This window comes from Aquila chrysaetos, chromosome Z, assembly GCF_900496995.4.
Source record: "Aquila chrysaetos chrysaetos chromosome Z, bAquChr1.4, whole genome shotgun sequence".
Taxonomy (NCBI): domain Eukaryota; kingdom Metazoa; phylum Chordata; class Aves; order Accipitriformes; family Accipitridae; genus Aquila; species Aquila chrysaetos.
This window is the reverse complement of record NC_044030.1, coordinates 62,070,585-62,093,908: the sequence shown is the minus strand read 5'-3', so window position 1 is coordinate 62,093,908 and position 23,324 is coordinate 62,070,585. Positions and strand designations below refer to the sequence as shown.

Sequence of the window (23,324 nt, the reverse complement as noted above, 5' to 3'; positions counted from 1 at the left end):
ATTTTGACCAGATCTTGGAGAGCATGGAATTGAAGAGAGAGGTAGGAGCATTGGGGTAAGACAAGCAGGCAGCAAAAAGGAAGAAAAGTTCTATGTTAAGCTGGGCAATGTGAGTGTAAGTCTTAGGGGAAGGGGCAGCTATGTTAGGTAGCAAATCTTTCTGGAGATACTTTTCATAAACAGTTTGGAGTCATCTGGTTACACAGGAACCAGGCTGACCCGCCTTCTTTCCCTGGGTGCCATATGGCACACAGCCTTTTATTTGGAAGGCCCTGCTATGTCTTCCTCCTCTCTCATTTTGCCTTCCCCCAACCCTTACTCCCAGACTCCCCTGACACTCCTGCTTCATTAGATTTTCCCCCTTCATTCCCATGTCTGAGACCTCTGCTCCCTGATCCAGAGTCAGGAGAGTGGGGCTGAGGGATATTCCAACCTGCTTAGAGCAGCTGCCATCCCAGTCAATTTTATCTGTCTGATTCTAGGTCTATGTGTTCCAGCCTCACAGCAGATGTGAGCCATGATGCAGAGCCCAAACTAATAAGTTTGGCAGTGAAGTGGCTTCCACTCCTAGACTTTGACACTGGTACCTCACTAAGTCAATGTGTCTTACCCGGTTAACTTTAACAGAGAAGAATTAGGTCTTTTTTAACTTATGCCTAGTAGTATACGTGAAGGAGTTTGAGCAGCCTTCAGGGGCAGGGAAATTGCTGCTTGCGTTTTCTGGTAATAGTCTGTATCAGAACTTCTAATTGGACAACTGTGGGAGAGCACGCTGACTACTCACCAATATGAACATCATAATGAATTGATTGCTATGTGAAAGACATAATTAATATGGGTGACATGATGTGTGTGAAAGAGGAGAGGAACTTAAATTTTTGAGGTTAGCTGGCTGAAAGAACTGCCTTGCTCGATTGGGGCATTAGGACTTGACTACTGTCTTGGGAAAGCATATTAGCTCATTTGGTTGATAGTAAGAGGCGAGGTTAACATCTGTGGTGTGAGCTAATTTATTCTGATTTTTAAGTGTCTTTGACTTTGCTAGGACTGCATTGCAGACCTACTTTACTGAAATAAGCCATGGGGTTTGTGGGACTGTTAATTAAATTCTCTTCTGAACTTTTAGAAGTCTGATCTATATTTCACTCATTATATTTTTTTAATATCTGTATACTAGAATAACCTATGGAGGTATAATTAGGCACAAGGGCATGGAATTATGGAGGGGAAATTATGCTGCATAATATGAAAAAAATTTGAGAATTAAAAGTATGGAAAAAAATTTCTTTGTCACATTCCATAAAGCTCAGTGCTTCCTGCAAGTGTTTTACTGTTATTTTTCATTCACTGAAATTAGTGTTCGAATATTTCTGTTTTGGTTTTTTTTGGCTTCTCTAGGATTCTGGGCCCGTGACATAGGCAAGATGGTTGGCCTGCAGCACCCTCTCATACCTGTTCATCATCAGTATGTTGTGACATCAACTATTCCTGAAGTGAAAGCCCTAAAAACAGAATTGCCGGTGATTCGTGACTTAGAAGGATCATATTATCTAAGGCAAGAAAGGGATGGTCTTTTATTTGGTCCATATGAAAGCGAGGAGAAGATGAAGCTGCAGGACTCATGGGTAACAAATGGAGTCCCACCAGGTAATCAAGAACATTAAATCTTTAAACTTGATAAGCACTAGCACACATTTTAATGTGTATAAATCCCAGCGTGTCATGCTGCCTTATGTGATGGAAAATAGAAAATATTTGCCATGCATTATTGCAATGCAGAAACTTTTTTCAAAGAATAGTTGTAACTCTAATGATGAGTGAATAGAAATAAAAATGTAACATAAGAAAAAGCCTATTTGAAATAGGCACAAAATGCACATCTACAACACAGTCTTACCCTGCTCTCTGAACACATGCCCATGCGTTGTGATTAGATGCAGTCACCAAATCTGTATTATGTAGCCTTTTGCAACTGAATAGGGATTTTTTCTAAGCTACAGTTCTTTCCAGCATACTCACAGGGGCTATGGATTTTTGCTGTTTCCCCAGAGATAATGTGGCTGTCAAACAGGAACACAAGTATAGGAAAGGAATGTCTTAGACAAAATGCTCTGCATGGATATAAGTGCAAGAGGGTTAGCGATTTGTATAGAATTTTTGTACAAAAAAAATCCTAACTATGTCATGCTGCTGCTTATTAAAAAAAAATAAAATGCTGTGTTATATCTAGGCTCCAGCTTTCCATTCACTTCTAGACAGAAAGTCAATAGTGTTGCTGTTTTAAAAAAAACACAACATGTTTCCTAAGGAAGAGCAATCAGCATTGCTGGGCTTTGGATTGCACTGTCACAGCTTCCTGAACTTAACTGTCTCCAGTAGTGTCAAGTCCCTCTACAGAGTGATGTTCAATAATGCTTAGGGTTCAGACTGAAGAGTGAAATATATCCAGGAATTCACTAAACACCATGGAAATCATAAGCTGACACAAGCAATATCTTTCTTCCCCTCCCCAAATTGTTGGCATATTGAGAGAAATAAGTGGGTCTTATTTAACATAGAAGGAAGTTCCTGTGTTTCTCTACTTCCTTTCTACTTCATTGTTGAATTTGCATGACCTTAGGGTTAAACAAATATGTATAAAGGACAGTATAACTGCAGTGACAACAAACTTGATCCTGCAGACAACTAGGGATTTATGCACGCCATTTTTCTCATGTAGGATGGCAAAGGCTTGAACATACTCACTGATGAATCCCATATAACTTTTATTTATGTAGATTGCACAACTGTATTTAAAATGTAAGTATTTTCAGTGTAATTGAGTATATAATAAGAGTCAAATATTTGTGCAGGTTTTGGAAAAGAACTTTTTGAGTCTGATTTAGACAGAATAATGGAGCATATTGAGGCTGCTATGGAAATGGTCCCTGTTCTGAAAAAAGCAGACATCGTAAACACAATTGCGGGTCCTATCACCTATTCTCCAGACATTCTTCCTATGGTGGGACCACATCAGGGTATCAGAAATTACTGGGTAGCTATTGGTTTCGGGTGAGTAAATACTTTGTGACAGCTTTTGTCTGTCATACTGTTAAAATGGCAGTCAGCTCAAGCTTTGCACGTTTTTATGGGTTTGAGGGTTGTTTTGCACATATTGTATGTAAAATGTAATTGGAAATAGTCTTAATTACCACTAGCCACATAAGAGAAAATAATCCTTCTCTCTTACTTCTTCTTCATAACTCTCACTGTTTGTTAGTTTGTTTCCTCCTTTTATTCTGGAGGGCAATATCCATGACAGTTTATGAAGCAAGAAATGGGTAGTACTTGGTACTGTCTGCTGCAAGTTAGAGTCATGGAAGTGCTGGGTTTTACAATACACTTTCCAGTTCATTTTATGTATTGCTTTGAATTACATTGTGTTCAACAGTTTTTTGGCGTACACAAAAATGGGTGTCACTGAAGTTGGACAAGAATGAGTCGTACAGGGAGAACTTTTAATATGAAGTATTAACTTCCGGGTGAAGAGTTGAAGGCATACTAAGCAGAAGGCTTTGCTGACGTACTGGCTGACTGGCTGCTCTAGGGGTACAAACACAGTAATGGTTCTGACTGTTGAAGGTTGAGCTGAAAAATTACATTGCTGGGTGTTAGAGGAAAGCAAATGAAGAGGGCAGTGTGACAACAGGAATGAGGGTTTTATTGGTGTCATTCTCCTGCCCGTTATGGTATTTTCTCTGAGTGTGATTTACATCTTATATACTCTGGCTGCACTGAAGTCAGTGCTAAAACTCTTACTGATTTCTCTTTAATTGTCTTAGTTTGACCATTTATTCAAGATGGATAGAATGAACTGAATACAATTCCAGGCACATGTTACTGAACACATTCTTTTTACATTGTTTTTCCAATTGCCTAATTTGCTGTTCAAAATCCAGCTCAGCTTTTTCCAGTTTTCTTTCAATCCAAACCAAACAAACCCTCAGATCATAAGATAAGGCAGTATCACTAACGTGCTTTCCGAGGTCCTCAAAATAAAAAGGTTTGGTAATTTTGCAATGTTTCATTGTGAAAGGTATTCACCTTTGCTGCATGGATTTTAAAAAAAAAATTGTTATCTTTTAGTAATATTTGCAAAACTTAGTTACAAAAGTGGTTTGCCTAGTCCTTGTTCACCAAAAAGGCTGTTTCAGTTCATTACTCTGCTGCCCGGCTTTGGAGCCTGTTTTCCTTCACTGGTGTCAATGGGAGTAGCATCAAAGTTCCATATAGGAAAAACTGAAGACCAGTGTTATATGTTTAAGTTTCTTTAAACAACTGATTTCAGGAATTTGACTAATCTCTAAATGTTTAGACACAGGTCGCAATTATGTTGCTGTCATTGGATTGCTTTTTCTGCTTTTCAGGGACTTTTGACTCTCTGTTCTATGCTTGTGGGTCACTGCAGTGTTTCCACCAGTGTTGTAATTTTTTGTGTGCATTGGCAAATCCTTATCTCATAGTCAACTGGTAGGGACATTGTGACAGAGGACTTAGTGCTGTTAGTTTAGAGGATTTTTATTATCTAAAGTTAGCAGCTTGCTAGGCATTTTAATGTGCAAAGAAGTTAGCAAGTATAGTTAGCAGAGCTTGTAGCACTGTTTATTATTAAGGTTGCTCAATGCTTCCCATTTTCAGTTACTTATAGCTTTGAAAATGTTAACAAGAGTAGGCTAGAATTTTAATCAGAAAAGTTTAAGTCAAAGCAGTGTAACCACTCCAACAAATGAGATTATTGGAAGGTATGTTGTTCTGCTGTGTTAAGTTTATTGGGGTGAAGTCTTTCTTTTGAAAATCTGTAATCACCCTGTTTTCTGAGAATGAATTTAACATTTGGCAGAAGTGAACTTTCTCCCAAAGATATGCGTTTTTGTCATTCTTCACAAAATCTATCGCTGAGGCCTGGTCACAATCTTTTATAAATGTTACAGCTCATAAACACTTAATAGAGACTCACTACATCTTGCACTAGGATTCCTGTATTCTATCTACAGTAGTATTCCACAGCCAAAGACTGAACAGGAGTTTTCCTGCAGAAATGGGATAGAAAAATGACTAAACCTGGGACAAAGACACTAGAAAAGGGAGCATGATGGGCAGGGACTCAGATTTCCTAGGAAAAAGGAATGGAATGGGTAAAAAAATAACGAGAAGCAAGGACTCATAAACAAGTAAGACACAAGAATAGGACAGGGGCAATAGGGAAGATAATCTGGCAGAGACTGGAAGGAGAGAAGAAAAACAGAGAAGGGCAGTTTGTGTTTATTAAGGAAATTTTCTCTAAATCCTCATATGAAGACTGAGATTCTTAAACTGTACCACTTTCTACAGCTACTTGTAATATCCTATCCCTGCACAGCATGTGTTTCATTCTTGTATAGCAGAACTGCAGTAGATGTGTTAATACAGTCAGTTCCCCATTATCTAAGGTAATGAGGAATTTGGGCACCCTGTGTGATTTAAAATCTCTGATAATGTAGGCCCAGCTAGGAGCACCAAAATCAACTGGTTGAGCAGAGGCAGTGCTGCAAAGCTGTGTAGAGACCACTCAGCCCAGCTTCAGTCCTGTACCTGGAGTAGAAACTCCACATCGCAGGGCGGCCTCCTGGGCTGTCTTTCTCCAGGGGTTACCCTGCCATCAGCTCAGCAGTCTTCAGCTGAAGCTAAAAAACCTCATTGTATTTGGTCTGTTGCCACCCCCAGTCATGCAGTGGTCTCCATGCTGTGTTTCGAGGTGCTTTTGGCTACAGTGAATGGGTAGGGAGACTTAAACTGGCTAAAACTTCCGGAGCGGTTCTTGAAGGCATTGTAGCCATGGTCACAAAACTTACACTCGTGAATAACCAAGAGCTGCCCAGTTAAATTAACACCAGCAACGGCTAAATCTTCTGCAGTACTTGCAGAGTTTACAAGCACTCATCCTTACTGCATCAGCTGTGGTGATAGAAGCTTGTGCTGAGAGTCTGAAGATTTCTGCTGAACAGCCTAAAGGAGTGTGTTTGGCAGAATTACTTCATGTACTCAGCTGTCTGAGATTTCTGTTTTAAATAAATAAATAAATAACAGATAACACCCCACTACATAAAAGTAATCTAATGAATATTACAAAGTCAGGCATTCTACAAGTGCCAGAACTAAGTTGTCTGTGTAATCTGAATTAAATAATCTTATGCATATGCATTAGAATTAAATGATCACATCATTTTTTTTTCCATAAGATCCTTGCCTATTTAATTGAGGACATAGTATTCAGAATGCAAAGTTGATGAGCAGCAATTCAGGTTTCTTTTAGCTTCACTATTCAGTGTGAGTGTCTGTGGTTTAATTGATGCATGCTAATCTAAACTTGGTTTTGGACAGACTCACTATTTCTTCAAGGATTTTTCTGTTGTGCTTATTGGAGCATTTCACAAATAACTAAGAATTTATTTTCACATCTCCCTAGAAAGAAACCTATTTTGACACTTTTTTTTTTAGATATAGCAAACTAATTCCCAGGGGTATTAAAAAAAGTTTAAAATCATTTGGTATAAATAATTATTGTCATTAAACATTTCAGTGTCAAGTCTGAGGTGCCTGTAATTTAGCATTACACGGTACTGTTTGGTCCTATGTAGACTGAGTAGCGACATACACATGTGGCAGCATGACAAAGTTCCTTGTCCCCAGTTGTCCAGTTCAGGTATCTCACAGGAGCACATTTCACACACAGCTTTTTCCCTATGGATGTCAAGATGTTAAGCATTTTGAAAGTTAGAATTATGTACAAAATGTTTAAATGAGGAAACCTTAAATCTATCACTTTCTAACTTTTTTGAGCATCTACTTTTGCTGTCTAGTGTGGTTCCTTTAATGTAGGTTTCTAACGAGTTCTCCTCTACAGTCTGATCCTTCACACACTCATTATATGAGTGTGGACACTCACATAAAAGCCTCAGGGCAGGCTTTTCCTACAGATTGGTAGCAGAAAATCTCTACATGTTTATTCTGTTAGCATAAGCTTTCTGGAGCCAGTTCTTTTTGTAGTTGTAGTGGAGAACAGAGAAGGTAAAATCAGGTGAGAAAAGGCAGCTCTCAAACTCTAGCACTGCTGCAAACAAGTCATCTATTTTTGTCCCCAGTCCCTCTACATTCCCTGATTTTCTGTGGAGCAATATAAAAAGTACTGCTGGTATTTAACTTCTTTAAAGCTCTCTCGGTCGTGTTGGCTCCTGACTTTTGCTGCTGTTGCTCTTGTCACTGTAATGTAAATACTTACTGTAGTTGCTAGAATGTTTCAGTCTGGTTTTCAAATCTGAGTCTGGTTTAATCAAACCTGATTGAAAAAGAAGAGGTATTCTATGACTAGAAAGTATTTTTAATGGATATCAGAATTTTGAGAACTTTCTTTAGTATTAATTGTTAGAGAGTTCTAATGTCACTGGAAAAGATTGTTAAATTCTGAGCTTTAGAGAAAGAAAGAGCTTGCTGTAATCTCAAGCACCACAACTGCTGTACGTTAGCAATGGAGTTCTGCTGCTGACAGTGGGACAGTAAAAATATCTGTCAATAAAGTATGTAAACTTGGAAAACAAGACAAAACAGAACAAACAAACAAAAAAAAACAGAGGGAAAAATTTAAAATACTTTAGGGGTTGTATTAGTAGTATATGCTAGTACTGATTTTAAAACAAAACAAAATAAAAAAGACTTGGCACTGCAGAACTTCTTCCTGTTTTTAAGGTATGGCATTATACATGCTGGTGGCATAGGAAAGTACCTCAGTGACTGGATCCTTGAGGGGGAACCTCCATTTGACCTGATAGAATTAGATCCCAACCGCTATGGAAAGTGGACCACCACAGAATATACAGCAGCCAAAGCAAGAGAATCTTATGGTTTTAATAACATTGGTAAGAAGTTTTTTTTTTTAAATATGTTTATATCCTGACAATGGATTCCAGCAAAGCCTGCCTCTAGATTTCTCTGTCTATATACACATGTTCTATCTTGGTGATGACCTTAGTATGCCGTAGTTTTTGGTTTGGTTTTTTTTTTTCCCCTTTAGTTGGTTACCCTAAAGAAGAAAGATTTGCTGGGAGACCAACAGAGAGAACCAGTGGTCTGTATGATTTGCTGAAGTCAAAATGTTCAATGGGCTTTCATGCAGGATGGGAGCAACCTCATTGGTTCTACAAACCTGGAGATGAGACTGGATACAAGTAAATGAAAGATTACCACCACCACCACCACCACCCCCCCCCCCGCCCTGAGATAAATTGTCATAATAGCAAGGGCTGGCTGAGTTAAATTTAATGAGAAGCATACATTTATTATTCATTTTGGCTAATGGTATCTATTAGGTAGATCTTCCATTCTTTTTTTTTCCATAGTTTAGAATCCATTTCATTCTGATAATGCAGACATTTCAAAACACACATCGAGATATCCTGTGACTCTCCTACATTTGGGGTATCAGAGAGCAGCCTAGCTCAAGGAATAGATTAGAGAACAATTTGTTAATTATAAATTTGTATTTTTCTCCCTTTCTTATTATTTGATCCGCAGCACAGTATAATGTTTTCATGAAAAAGCTCGTTCCTCTCCGTATAATTCTCAGGAAAGGAGAAGTCCAATCCTCCTTTCTTTTTTTTAATTCTCGGTGCCTGCCCACCTAGTTACCTGCTTGCATCAGCGTGCATCCAGCAAATAAATGTTTTCCACAGGGATACTGGAGTCCCAATCTAAATGAGGCTCATAAAGGAATAGAGACACACTTTGCTATTCAGAAATAAAGCCTTTGACACCTTAAGCTCAAATAAATGATTCAGCAAGAAAGTATGCTGTAAATTTACACAACAGACTACTACTTCTTCTAACATTTGAACAGTTCACAGTTTATCATACAAAATGGTTGATAAAATATCACCCATATCTTTCTCTGTTGTTAAAGGATTTTAATAATTAAGCTATGTTAGACCAAGGAAAATATTGGGTAAGCTACCTACAATTAGGAAAGTCTATCTCTTTTGAATGATTATTAAACTGAAGAAACTGAAGACTACGTTTTGCTGAAAAGAGCACAAAATTTCCAAATTGTGTTTTATGTGTGTAAATGCTCTGTTTCAGACCCAGTTTTCGGCGCACAAATTGGTTTGACCCTGTGGGTCGTGAGTACAAACAGGTTATGGAAAAAGTCGGTGTGATTGACCTGTCACCATTTGGCAAGTTTAAAGTAAAAGGCACAGATTCTGTTAAGCTGCTGGATCATCTATTTGCAAATGTTGTTCCAAAGGTAAATGGGACAGTGATAACTGTTTTAATGTAGGATTTAGACAAACAAGATCTGTTTCAGAAATGGAAAATGAAACATAATATTATTGCCGTATCTTTCAGATACCAAACACTCAGATACTTTGGAGCAATTGCTGTGTCAGGAGATGTTTTTCACTTGGTTAAGAGCACAAACAGTGGAGTTTATATTAAAGCAGTCCCAAGTAGAAGTGCCTTTTGGCACAGATCATTGAATCATAGAATGGCTGAGGTTGGAAGGGACCTCTGGAGGTCATCTTGTCCAACACCCTGCTCAAGCAGGTCACCTGGAGCTTGTTGCCTAGGACTATGTCCAGATGGCTTTTGGGTATCTCCAAGGATGGAGAATCCACCAGCTCTCTGGGCAACCTGTTCCTGTGCCTAACCACCTCTACAGTAAAAAAAATGTTTCCTTATGTTCAGGCAGAACCTCCTGTGTTTCAAATCTTTTTCTAAAGAGGTCCAAGTGAATCTCACCTGGAATTCTTTTACAGTAGTAAATAGTAGAATAGCTTGGCAGCTGCCTGCCTAAAACTGTGCTGTACTGTGGCAGCATGAGGCAGCAGAGCAGAGCAGTGGAAGGTGCTCTTGCCTGACCATAGCTGGATGTTGTATTCTTCCTGGATGCGCAAGGAAACAGTTTTTTTGTTTGGTTTGGTTTTTTGGGTTTTTTTTTTGGGGGGGGGGGGTTATCTGGGGTTTTGGGGGGGGTGTTGGTTTTTTTTTGGTTTTTTTTTTTGTTTTTTTTCAAATGTGACCCATGCTTGTTTTCCACACCCTCATAATGACTCTGTTTTACAGCTGGCTGCCTGGAGCAGGCAGGGTTGCAAATAATTAGGATATTCAGCTTTCAGCTCACACCCATCCTTTCTCCACTAGATTTTGTGTGGCTTTTCACAGATCCTCAGAATATGATCCTGTTTCCAAAAATGGCATACTGTGACAAACTATCCCTTATTTCTTATTCTTGGTCCTCAGTTTATGGTACTGCTCCATGAGTCCCTTTATCTTCCTGCTTTGTCAACCACCCTCATGTAGTGTCTTTAACTTCAGAGATACACCTCCAGCAAGCAGATTGTTCCATTCTGAAGTGCTACAGACACATGGTTTGCTCATTTCAGCACAGGCTTTCATTAAGTTTTTGCTGTAGGTGATGGTTTTAGCTGCTTCAGACACCAGAGGGAGGAAGCATAGGAAAACAGTAAGTACACTGAGACTATAGTTATGAAGGCAGATAACTTCTCAGAGGTCAGAGCCAACTGAATAGGAAGGCTGTACACAAGAATGGTATCCTATTGGTTTAGGAGAAAGAAAAACCTGAATTACCATGTAATTCATTTTTTTTTTTTACTGTATTAATTTAGTCTTTTTTTTTTTTTACTGTATTAATTTTGTGATAGCAATATAGATTAAAAGTTTGTCTTCCCAGCTCTACCCCAAGCTAGAAGGGTTACTGTGTCATTAGGGGGCATGGATAACACTTGCTGCATATATATTTATGTGGTGGAGGGAAGGCAAGATTAAACAAGAAATTATGAGAACAAAGTGAGTGCTCTTTATGGAGTTCAATCAGTGTTGCTAAGGGGAAAAAGAAAGCTTATGAATCCACTTAAAAACCCAGTATTCACAACAGTTGGTTATTTAAGTTGTCTGATTTTTGGTACCATTCATGCTTGTCTGCATTATAAAATAATTCAGTGACATTTCTGGAGATATACTTGTATCACAACCAGGTCGACTGTGACTAGCATCAGAACCTGAAAATTCAACTATGTGCCTGTAATATGCCACTAACTATATTAATGTAATATGACCTTGCAAAAGAATGTTAATACTTGCAATATTTGTCCTTTTTCTATTCGTTGTCTGGAATCTGGACTGATTGACAAGGTTCTTATGAAAGCAGAATGAAATAAGAGAGACTAAATTCTGCCTCTGGAACCAGACCAGCACAACAGCTATGGCACATTCCACATTCACACTTCTCTTTCTATGGATAATATCTGTATGAACATGTATATGTTTTATGGTTACAGCTAAGTAACTGTTACTTGAAATTTTGCCTCTAGAGATCACGTTTTTACACAGAACCTGATTCAAAGCTACAGAGATGTAGATTGATAGTCAGCAACTATATAAAATATAAAAGCATACATAAATCAGGGCCACAAAAGCATGAGCCAACTTGGTATTTATTTCTTTATAGTAAGGGGCAAAGTATATGTTATCCTTTTGGGATCTGAAAGCCTTATTCACATGAATGAAAAAGAATATTTATGTCAATAACACATGTAGAATTTTTTATTCTGATGATCAGAGAACAAACTAAAATTGATTGAATTTGCATTGAAAACGCATTCCTAAATCAAAGGTTGCTTAAGAATGCCTTGTCTAATACACAATTAAATATTTATAAAGGTCTTGATTTACATTATCTTTGAAAATTTCAATTTTTTTCTACAAAAAGCTTAAGTTTGGCCAATTGTGTATCTGTCCACTCCTATTACAGCACAGCAGAACAAACATAAAAAAATTTCTTTTTCTAGTGAAGATCTATTTCCATACATTTCATAAAGTTTAAGAATTCAAAAGTTTTATTTTGCATTCTTAATAATTGCAAATTTTACTCTGTAGGTGGGTTCCACAAATATAAGCCATATGTTAACACCGAGAGGAAAAGTTTATGCTGAGCTAACAGTCTCTCAACTGTATCCTAGAGAATTTATGCTTGTAACTGGCTCGGGGTCAGAACTCCATGATCTGAGGTTAGTTTATTTTTGATACAGTAAGTACATAGTGATATACAGTGACATTAATACAGAAACCTTTTTACTAAGTGCCAAATTCTTAATTATTACTCAACAAACCTTTCACTAAGTTCACGAGAATTCTACTTATTTATTGATTTTGGTTTCTTAGAAATGTGGTTGACTTGAATCCTGAAGTATAAGCAGTTGCATATTGGATTATTGCTGATGTAAAGAGATGGAGAATTTACTGATAGTTATGCAATATACTTTAATGGAGGTAGTTCCTGTTTTGTTGTTGAACCTGTTTGTGTTTGGCATTGCATGATGGAACACAGCACAGTTGTTCTTTTCTAGTGTTTTGTCTTGCGCAAATAAGAAAATTGGCTTTAAACATGGATGACCCCAGAGGCACTGACCTGGCCAGTACAGATGGGTAGTGCATTCTTCCTGACACTGTGATAATGTCTTCTGGTTTGGGCTCTGGCATCACAAAGCAAAATAACGGAAAGAAAGGAAGTAGAAGCAGTTGCAGGATTACTTCATTAAAATGCTCTTCACAGATGAGCGTTGGAAGTGATGTTTCTAGTGCTATTAGTGGCTGTGCATACAAACTAAGAAAAATAATTTTTCTTACTGGAGATTGCTGACAAATCAGTTATTCAAAATGAATCAACACATAAAAGACTGAAATTTGCTACCCCAATGCGCAATGAATAATGTATTGTTTTATTACAGTCCCATGGGAATCAGTAGGACCATTGTCACATTCAGGAACCAAATGACAGAACCAGATCTAATGCATTTACTTCTACAAAATTTGTACAGTCCTGTTTGGTACTCCCCTGTGCCTGAGATCTTTTAACACTGCTTAACAAAGTAGTACTTCATAAGATTTTAAAATACATTTATTTTGTGAGCTTCCTGAAAGACAATACGCAGCTGATAGTTTTGATTAAATCAAAACTGAACTTCCTGCCAATACTTTAAATACTGTATTCAGGAAGAAACAAACCTGGTTGTACATTTCTGTTGACACAGGAATTTATTTGGAGATTTCTTATGGTCATTGTGTTTATTGCTTACTCTTTCTGTATGTTGACTTTTTATTAACACAGTCTGTATCCAAAGGCAAATCTGTGTTCAGTCCTATCACTTCTTTCTCTTATCTTGCAAATACTGTTCCACCCATTTAAATTCTCCCCTTTCGTGCCTGAATCCCAAATGCCTGTGTTCCTATATCAGTATCTCACCAGAAAACACTGTTTAGCCTCAATGATGGATTTGACTATATAATGTGGCACATACTTCCATTGGTTTTGTGAAGGTGTGGGACTGGCAGCTGCTGGGAAGATAAGCACTAACAAAAAATTATTCCTTTTTAAATTTTATGTAAATCAGTTATTTTTCATTAAAAAAAATCAATGTTGTGTTTTATGTGCAGATGGATAGAAGACAAGGTAATCAGAGGTGGATACAAAGTTGAAATAGAAAACATGACAGATGAGATGGGAGTACTTGGTGTAGCGGGTCCGTATGCACGACAGGTCCTCCAGAAGTTGACAAATGAGGATCTGAGTGATGATTCATTTAAGTTTCTCCAGTCTAGACATCTGAAACTTTCTGATATTACTGTTACTGCCATTAGGATATCGTACACAGGTAAGCAATAGAGAAAACAGACTCTTATGGAAATAGACAATGAATAAAATAATAAGTGTAACTAAAAGTAGGTTGAAAAATAAATCTCATCATGTTTTCATAAGCAATGGGTTCATTAAATTTTATATATAAATGTGTGAGGAAACACAGTACATTGATTTTAAAATGTGATATGGTCAGGGTCTGTGCCGAGTTTTCCAAGACCTTTTTCTCTAGAATACCCTACAGTGTAAATATTTATTTTACAGAACAAAAGGCCAGTTCTGATAACCTCTGTGGTATTTGCTGCAAAACCAACGTCAAGAATTGTTTTTGGATTACCGTATATTAGTGTTTGTCATGTGCCTTAGAAATGTAACGCTGTACTGCTGAGAATTTGTTTTTCTCAGTTACTTTTTATTTCTTTTTGTGTTCATCTCTACTGCAATAGACTGAATTCAGAACATTCTAACGCACCTGAAGTCCTTGTAATTCATATTCTCTTTCTATTGCACTAAATATGATACAACACACTAATTTTATGCTTATTTACACTCAGTTACATTTGCTGTTCATTTGCCAAGTCGTCATCTGTTTATAATGCCTTGAAGTTACAATGAGAGGTGAAGCTTAATTACATAACCTTTTCTTATCAGTTATTCTGGTTCCCCCTCTTCCTCCACCCCCCCCCCCCCCCCCCCCCCCCGATTTCAGTCAACAGTTTAAATTAGAATAATAGTACCACTGCTTTAGAGCTAGGGTCTAGATCCTCTGGTGGTTCTTGCAGGGAATTATTCTTGCTATATGATAGCAGAATTGACCCTAGAATGTGAATTAACACTTACAGCACTGATCTCCACTTTTTACCAAGGATAGGACTGTATTTATCAGGATTGTTTCATTGTTGAGCTGATGAAACCATTAATCTTGTTTGTATAACAGGTGAATTGGGCTGGGAGCTCTATCATAGAAAAGAAGATTCTGTAGCTCTTTACGGTGCAATCATGGAAGCTGGCCAAAAAGAGGGAATTGACAACTTTGGAACGTATGCTCTGAATGCTTTAAGGCTGGAAAAGGGTTTCCGAGCCTGGGGGGCAGAGGTCAGGAAATATAAGTTCTTTATTATTGTTTCTGGTTGGTTTTATGGGTTTTTTTGTTTGGGTTTTTTTTTTTTTTAAATTTCATTATGCCTATACAGCTTTTAGACAGAGTTAGCACAGATAGTATTTGTTCCAGTTTCTCAATTTAGCATGAAAAGAAAATTTACCTTGAGCAGGAAAACCTGCTATAATTCTGAACAGTGTGTTTTCTAAATAAAAATAACTAGTATACCCCATTGCGCTGCTGGCAAGGAGACACTTATTTTGATTCACTGATGTTTTTCCCTCTTGTGTATAACAAAATTATGAGGATTTTGCTGAGCTCTAGTGTTTTGAAATCAAAGGTTTGGCTGAGAGATTCTGAGAATGTTTTATTTCTGTAATAACTATGTCATGAGAGGCCAATTATTCTTGCTTCATAATGTATTTGGAACCTTTTCATTTCCCGTTAGCTTGTTTCTGCTGAACTTGCTCACTTACAATAAAGAACTACTGAGGATGCCTATAGAATTTGGGGAAAATCAGTATAATTTCTGCTTACCTGAAATTTTTCCTAATTCCTTTGGAAATGAAAGAACTCAAGAAGATGAGATGGTGGGCATTTAGGGATCCTTTTTGTTTGCCCTGTGGTAACTATTTTCATTCTTGCTTCAAATGCTGCCAAACAAATCGTTCCCCCTACAACTAATGGGAAGGTAGTGAATAAAATAGGCTTTGTGTTTTGTTTTCCTCTCCAGCTAAGACATTCTGCTGTGTTGCAATTAATATGTATACCCCAGTTATTCAATCTTCTGCAGGTTCCATTCTGCTTTGACAAAAAATCCTGTTTCTTACTGAAATGCATGTTTACTTTGCATATCAAAACTTAGATGAATGTTTTACGTATTTATATTAGGCACAATAGTAGATATTCTCTTGAAATCACATATTGGAAGCTTACAGTGTATTCAAATGGAAGTTGCACATATGCAACGTGAAAGACATTGACTCAGGAGTAAATACAAAGATGCATAGAATGAATAAATAACCCCTCCCAACCCAAAAGCTATGATGGTCCATCATGTACGGATGGTGAATTTATATTTTTTTAACAGATGAACTGTGACACTAATCCCTTGGAAGCTGGACTGGAATACTTTGTAAAGATAAACAAGGTATGTCTTATTATTTTCCAAGTGTTCTACTATGTCCAAGGTTATTCATTTAAGTGTTTGAAAAGAAAAATGTCATTATCTGTAAAATAAAATAGGTTTAGAAAATGAACCGAGAAACTATAAGAATAATGATAAGAATAATTACTTTATAAGTACTGATTTGTTTAAAATAATGTTTTGTATTTTTGCGTGTTTCTTGCTAACAAAATTATACATTAGATCAGGAAGCTGCAAATACTGAATGTTGTCTACATGAAAAATAACTCTTTGTGATTTATTTTCATAGACAAATTTGATTAATCTGCCTTTGTAAGCATATAGTATCTATATACAAGCTGAACAAGCCTATTCATATTGTGAAAATATTTTACCTGCTTATTCTTGTTAAAGGAGATGTCTGTAGAGTCATTTTCCCTGGCTACAACTCTAGTACAGCAATTACTGAAAAAAACAATAGATTTTTTAGAAGAACTGCTGACTGACAACTTAGATATGTCATATATAAGTTAAATTAATATATTGGTTAAAAAAATAATTAGTTGTTCATAGGATTTCTGAAGAAGTCCTCTGCTCATAACTTGTTCCTGCCTGATTTGAAGTTTAGAAAACGGGGCTAATTGAATTAAAATGGGCAGTAAAAAGGAAAAGATGTTACTCTATCTCCTTTTATTAGCACCTTCATTTTCATGTATTAATATTTTAGCAAATCAAACTCTTTTATAGTCTAATAGATACAGAAATTGCTTGTAATTCTCTTTTCTGGTCCAGATGAATCCCAAACAAAATGTCCAAACTCTTGTCAAATTGAGGACCTTTCCATGAAACCTGGTGAAATTGTTTCCTGTGCAACTCTAATGCCATCTGTTGCTACCAGTTAGCCCATCAACATGAAGAGCAGTTACCTGCACAGTGGATGTGAAGTTTCTAATTTAAAAAATCAGGTCTAGACATTTGAAGTTAGGTGCCCTAACTGAGGGGCTGTTTCTGACTTAATCTTTTGCCTCAGTTTTTTCATCTGTAAAATAAAGTGCCAACATTTTTACACAAGGGAGATCAAGAAGAGAAATTAATGTTTGTGAAACATTTTATCTTTACAATGATGTAATGTGATATAGGGACAAACTCTGTTCTTATTTATGTTCCCATTATACCTGAAATTGTGATAAATCAGATAATAAATGACCCTTGATATTTTTGCCATGTTATGTGGAGACACTGTGGAACTGATAAAAGGAATCCCAAACTTTAAGTTACAGCTCCAAATAAACAACAAATCTTAAATTTTGGGTAGGCAAGAATTATGAAGGCATGTTAAACCTAAAAAAGGTGCTTTTATCTTTGTGAGAAAATTTCACCCACCATAACAGGGACAAGCCCAGGAAGATGCTTTTCTTCTCCAACTGTTGAACCTGTCTATAGATGTTAAAGTTATTCAACGTATGCAGGATTGAGGCTGCTCCCAGGTGCTCCCAGGGATGTCAATGGCAGCTCCTACAGGTAGCAGAGTTATAGATGTCTCCATTGGGTAGTGTAATTTTGCCCTAATCAGAGTAAGTGACACATGCAAGGGAAATACAGAATCTTATAGAACAGGATTATTTTGTATTTACTCATCAAGGACTTTCCCATCTTGAGAAAAGCATTAGTGGGATTACAGGGGAATGCAATAAAAAATAATGTTACTATTAATAGTTTTTCTTTCCACTGCTATTTGATACATCTGTTTGTTGTTTGGGGTTGGTTTGTTTGTTTGTTTTAGTATAAGCAGGAAAGCAGCCATAAGCAGGGCAAGTGTTGCTTGCCAAGATGCCCATGCAAAGCCCATGAAGGCATTAGTGTGCATGAAGCACTTGATTATTGCTCTACACACTTGTCCGCATGGTTGAAATGCAGGGTTGGAACGGCTCTCTGGAGCAGATACTGACATTGTAGATGAATGAACATGGAATGACTCTCCAGCATAGATGCAGGATGTCAGCCTAATACATTTGCCAGTTTTGCTGAACTGGTGTGAAAAAGGAAATAATCAATGTTTATTTATTGACTCAAATGAGGGCAGTTGTGACTGTATGTTGACACTGCAGAGGTGCATGAGCAAACTCAGATATTGGAAGTGGTCTAAACACTGTAGCACGAAGCACAATGTGAGATTATTTACTCTGCTTCTTGGCAGTTTGGGGCTGTGAGTCCCAATTCCATGCCTCTGGTTTTGCTGTCCGTTTGGCATGGCATAGACCTTAGCATTCCTTATAGGCCACTGTGACTGAAGACAAGCAAAATACTCAGTTACCATCTGTTCCTATTGTTAAGGAAATTTTCCTCCCAAAAGGGGCAAACAAGATAAAGACTACAAGCAATAGATACTTAAATATTTCTTTTTGACATCTTGGTCAATTGGGTTCCTTACAAGGATTATTCCTTTAAGCATGCACCCCCAGCTGGGGCAAGTGCTAATTCTGTGTAAATTAGAACCAAAATGCACTGTTCAGTTAATTACTAGAGCACTTCTTACTGTGCAACAAGCAGCTGAAATAGCTTACAAAATGGGCAAAAAACTTCAGCATAAGTGAACCTTGAGTGGTATGTCATGGAAAATTTGAGCAGTTTCTAAACAAATTAAAGTGAATGAAAAACCAAATGCCAGTGAAGGTAATACAATCAAAAAGCATTTTCATTTCCATGAGAGGGCATTCAAATAATTGGGGAATAAGTATGAAGATACATAAATTCCCAATAAAATCCTGATATTTCTCTGTGTTTAAAAAGTTTAGTGTACGCATTGTCTTCAGGTACATACAGACTAGTAATTTTTTTGTGACAAGTAACAGGGAAAAAACTCTTAAAAGCTTAAGCTGATTTTTTTTTTTTTTTCCCTCACAGTCTATTAAATTACAGCATGACAATAAGTAAACCTGTTTCCTCAGGATTTCTGTGGCAACTTTCATTTTATCAGTAGGGCTGAAGACATGGTATCGCTCTAGGTGGTTTCCTCCAGACTCTGCTTGATACTCCTTTTTTCTCTAATACTGATGTTAGTTGCTTCCTTGCACAGATGAGCAGGATGGGCTGTGGTTAAACTGAAGTGGAGGGACAGTAACAGGATTAATTTCTAATTTAGAGTATACAATGTCTTCATAACTTCACAACAAAATCTGTCCATTTTAGGGGTGGGACTGTTTTTTAATACCTGTTGTCTTTCTTTTGGTTGTTCAATTACATTTAGTAAGTTAGATAAGTTGTTAGATAGCCTCATCTCATGAATAAGCTACTAAATATTTGATAGAGTCCTAATGGGTTTTGTGGCAGGAAATTCACAGAATATCTTTAAAGAAGAAAAAGTTGCAATTCTTTTGCTCCACATCCCAGAATATTGTTGTAGTTCTGCCATACATTTGTACTTTCTCAGGTTCAAGTGGTCAAAGATATAGTATATCACCTCTGAATGCTTTTTATTTTTCAAACCCCTGGTTTAAACGTCATGGATTTTTCAGATACTGTCATAGAAAAAGATAAGCAATCACCAGATGTTAGTTTACTCCAGACCTTTGTTCTATGGCAGAATCAATGACACCTGTGTTTACCTTGCCGTATGTTTAAAAATTTCATATGTGAAATTACAAAGACCTCTCAGTCTTGAAGATCCCGCAGTCTCCCTGGGAAGCCTCTTCTGGTGATTTGCTATCCTTATGTTAGAAAATGTTTTCCTGCTACACTTTAAACTTATGACTGATTATTATGTTCACTATGGACATGCAAAAAAAAATATTTCCTTATTTCAGAAGCTGACTACATCTTCAAAAACCTGCTAGCATGTGTCCTTTTGGTCTTCTGAAGTGGTTGATTATTTTTATTTAATTCAATATTCTTAAAACAGCCTATTTTTCTCTGAGTGTAATGGACCAGAAGTCCCAATAAAACCTTCGTGTCAATCTGAGTAGCTCACAGATATGAACATGTGAATCCAATAGTGCCAACAGGCATCAAGAGCGTACAGCTACACAAGTCCGTACTTGTTTGCAGGTTTGTGACTTGTTTTGCAATATCCAAGACTGCCACCTCCTGGTCACTCCCTCTGCAGCAACAGTTCACTGCGATTTGGGAGAAGAATGCGGTAGATGATGGAAACCCTTTGGAACTCTACTTTAGTGCCCTCTTCCAGGCCAGCATCTGAATGCTTAGCTAAGATTTCGTGGTTTTTTTCCACTAGGAGGAAATACCATTTTCAGAGGCAGTGTTTCTTTGTTGCAGCCCTGTTTATTTACTGGGGCAGTTTCTTTGTTCTCCATTCCAAGCTTCTTCCCAGATTTTACAATACCTAGAATCTCTGACATTTTCTTAGGTCTACTCTACCAGCTGTTACTTTCCCTTTCCCTTTCCCTTTCCCTTTCCCTTTTTCTCCGATGTTTCCTGCTTCTTTCCCTGTCTGCTTAGCACTATTTATGTCTCGCCTCCACTAACCCTACTAGGTGACTGCCTGAATTTCAGTGTCAAAAAATGCCTCATAGACTGCAAGTCCTACCTCTTTTTCTTACTTTGGCATTTGGTGGCTTCTACTATTGCACCTATTAGACACATGAGCATTTAACTGCTTCATTATTCATTATGAATAGAAGTTGTGTCATGTCCAGCAGCTTCACACAGAGGGTGAATGACAAGCTACAGTACTTGACTATTTACCTAACCTCCAACGTAACTATACTTAAGTTGTTATCTCACAGGAAACTAGGATGAGCAGTTGTAAGGCTGTTCCTCCACCCTTTTATTCCTTTGGTATCAAATTTAAACTTACAGTTTCATGCCATCCTCTTTCCAGTAATTTGTTTCTCTCCTGGCCACACTGCCAGAACAGCCCCTCAGTTGTGTCAGTCCAACTCATTGTGTTACCATGGTCTAAAGTGATATGTCCTGATTTATTAAAGTGCAAAACAGTAAATCTTTTTAGAGAAAAGGCTTTTTTTGTCATTTTATAGTGCAGTTTGGAGAAAGAGCACCAAAAAAGTTTGAAGTGGCACAACTGCAGAGAGCGTGCCTTCCAAAAAGGGAGCACTAGCAGAATTGTCAGTCCTGCTGTGGGCCTCCAGGGCTCGGGCCATGAACACCACCCAGCGCTAGGTGAAGAGAGAGGGTGGAAAAAGTGGCAGAAAAAAGATGCACATGCTAGCTCTGGGTCTCTGCAGCATTGCAGCATATGTAGCCGGTTGCTTGTGTTTTCCACTTCTTAACTATCTGTTGTTTTTTTTTCTTCTCCCCCCACCTTAAAAAATTACTGACTTTAAAATGGGAGCTGTGTCTGCAGGACTATAGCAAATGATTCATTTTAATCTTCTCACTTCTAAAATCCAGTATAGGGCAGGCTTAGTGGGTGGAATGCCTGACACTTGCTGTCCAGGTCTGCTGGGAGCAGTGCTCCAACTTGATGCTGGACAGGCTGACCTTCGAGAGTTTCTGTAGCTCCCCCTTATTGCCATTGTCCGCCCTTCCTTCACTTCTCCAACTTGCATCCCTCCTGTTCTGAGAGGAATGACTGCAGTAGTGGCACCGACCCCACTCCATAACCTGGTATAATGTGTGTTGTGCCAGCTCTATTCCACACAAGAAAGGAAGGACGAGGGAGAAGAAAGAGCACAGACTTTAATGAAGAAGGGATAAGTTGCCAGGGGGAAAGCAGAGGGATCTGAAAAAGGATGGAGTGATGGAAGGGTACTAGGTATTTGAGAGTGGGGAAGGGTACTTCTTTTTCCCCTCTCTCTTTCAATCTCCATTTATTATCCCTATAACATATTTATGAAGTGTACTTTTCCACCGAAATCCTGTCCCCATTCAAATTAAAAATGAGGAGTGGAACCATATTCTATGGTTACTTCATTTGATGTTGAGAGGGTCATAAAACAGAGGATTTATTCCTTAAATTTACACAGAGTATGAAACACATCGGGAAGAATCTGCAATGATTTTGTTATCTGTATAACATGCACACCTAGGTCGCTCCCAGTGTGTTTGCTGGACCATGTAAAGCAATAAAGACCCACTAACCTAGGAATTTTGAGCCAAAATAGTTCAATAATTCATCAGTTGTTTGTATCATATCAATTTCTTAGAGCTGGCCGTTTGCATACAAGAACGGCTTAGACAGATTGAATTAAAGATGCAGTGATGAAGGTGTCATACATACTGACTGGCCACATCTCCCTTAGAAAAGTGTTTTGTGCAGTGTAAACTGTAGCTTTGGTTTGCTACAGAAAAAGAAGCTTGCCAAATATTTGCTACCTGCAGAGGAAAATGATCTTCAGTTAACACCCTGGTGAGGGGGATATCATTTGGAGTGTTACCCTGAAATTATTGAAGAGCATCCAACTAAGAATAATTAATTTCAAAATACTGCATTGATGCTGTCTCCAGTGTGTTGTAACATGATGGTTATAGCAGATCACAGCAGCTGTTGGTGCTGCCTTACTCAGTTGGGTGGCTTTGTGTAGATAATTTGGCTGTATGCCCACAGTCATAAGTAGCATACCAAATAAATGACAACATTTCATTATTAAGAGATTTGCATATCTTTGCTGACAGTTCTTGTTGAATGGATATGTCATTTTTCTTCCTAGATACCTAGAATTTATTCTGCTAAACTGCACAATCTAAAAAAAATAAAATAAAATTGCAGGTTTTATAGACAATTTATATTCCTTTGCTTCCCTTAAGCCACAAAAGGTTTTTACAGAGGATTAGAATTAGGATCTGCATGCCATTAAAAGCCAAGCACACTTGAAACACAGTAAGTTAAACTTTTCAGGGTACATCACTGTACCTAAAAAGTCACCTCATTGGTTATTGTCTCCTGAATGCTTTTCAAAAAAAAAAAAAAAAGTGTTTTTATCTTGTGCTAGCAAACACTTGGTAACTTGCACAAGGTAAAAGTCTGTTGAGGAGAAGGGCAAGGCAAATACATATGTCTAATATGATAATAGATGAGATAATCAATGGGCTCCCTTTAGCTATCTGCTATTTTATCTGCTTAACTGATTTGTCTCTGTGATATGATTTTCCATTATAATGTGTGTGTTAGGTAACACAAGTAAAAAGCACAACCCATCTTTTTGTTTTTATCTTGTGAGCTGCACTCAAACTAAAGAATATGAAGCTAAGCAGCAGATACTGTCTTTTTCTTGTATCTAAGGAATGGTTTTATTTTATATGAAAAATATTACATCTGCCAAAGCTTAATGCTTTGGGACCTTATGCCAAGACAATGGAAGTCTTCTGTTTTTTAGGCTTAGCTTATTAGGACTGTCCTTACTCTTAACTAGTAAAAGTTTTACATTGTTACTACATGTCAAGTGATTATTTTTTTAAAA

General features: G+C 37.5%; 1 protein-coding gene across 2 annotated transcripts in view; it reads left to right on the top strand.

Moving 5' to 3' along the window:
- The window catches only part of DMGDH (dimethylglycine dehydrogenase), a 45,887-nt gene that overhangs the window by 16,724 nt on the left and 5,839 nt on the right, over positions 1-23,324 (top strand). Inside the window, exons 6-15 of one of the 2 annotated variants that reach the window (XM_030003942.2) lie at positions 1,399-1,647; positions 2,853-3,051; positions 7,762-7,931; positions 8,087-8,240; positions 9,148-9,313; positions 11,965-12,095; positions 13,522-13,739; positions 14,661-14,818; positions 15,913-15,972; positions 16,741-17,167. In XM_030003942.2, the coding sequence (XP_029859802.1) occupies positions 1,399-1,647; positions 2,853-3,051; positions 7,762-7,931; positions 8,087-8,240; positions 9,148-9,313; positions 11,965-12,095; positions 13,522-13,739; positions 14,661-14,818; positions 15,913-15,972; positions 16,741-16,794 (1,559 nt within the window). In that variant the 3' untranslated portion in view covers positions 16,795-17,167. Of the gene's footprint in view, positions 1-1,398; positions 1,648-2,852; positions 3,052-7,761; positions 7,932-8,086; positions 8,241-9,147; positions 9,314-11,964; positions 12,096-13,521; positions 13,740-14,660; positions 14,819-15,912; positions 15,973-16,740; positions 17,168-23,324 lie in introns of those variants that run through there. The other variant, XM_030003941.2, reaches the window with a different exon arrangement.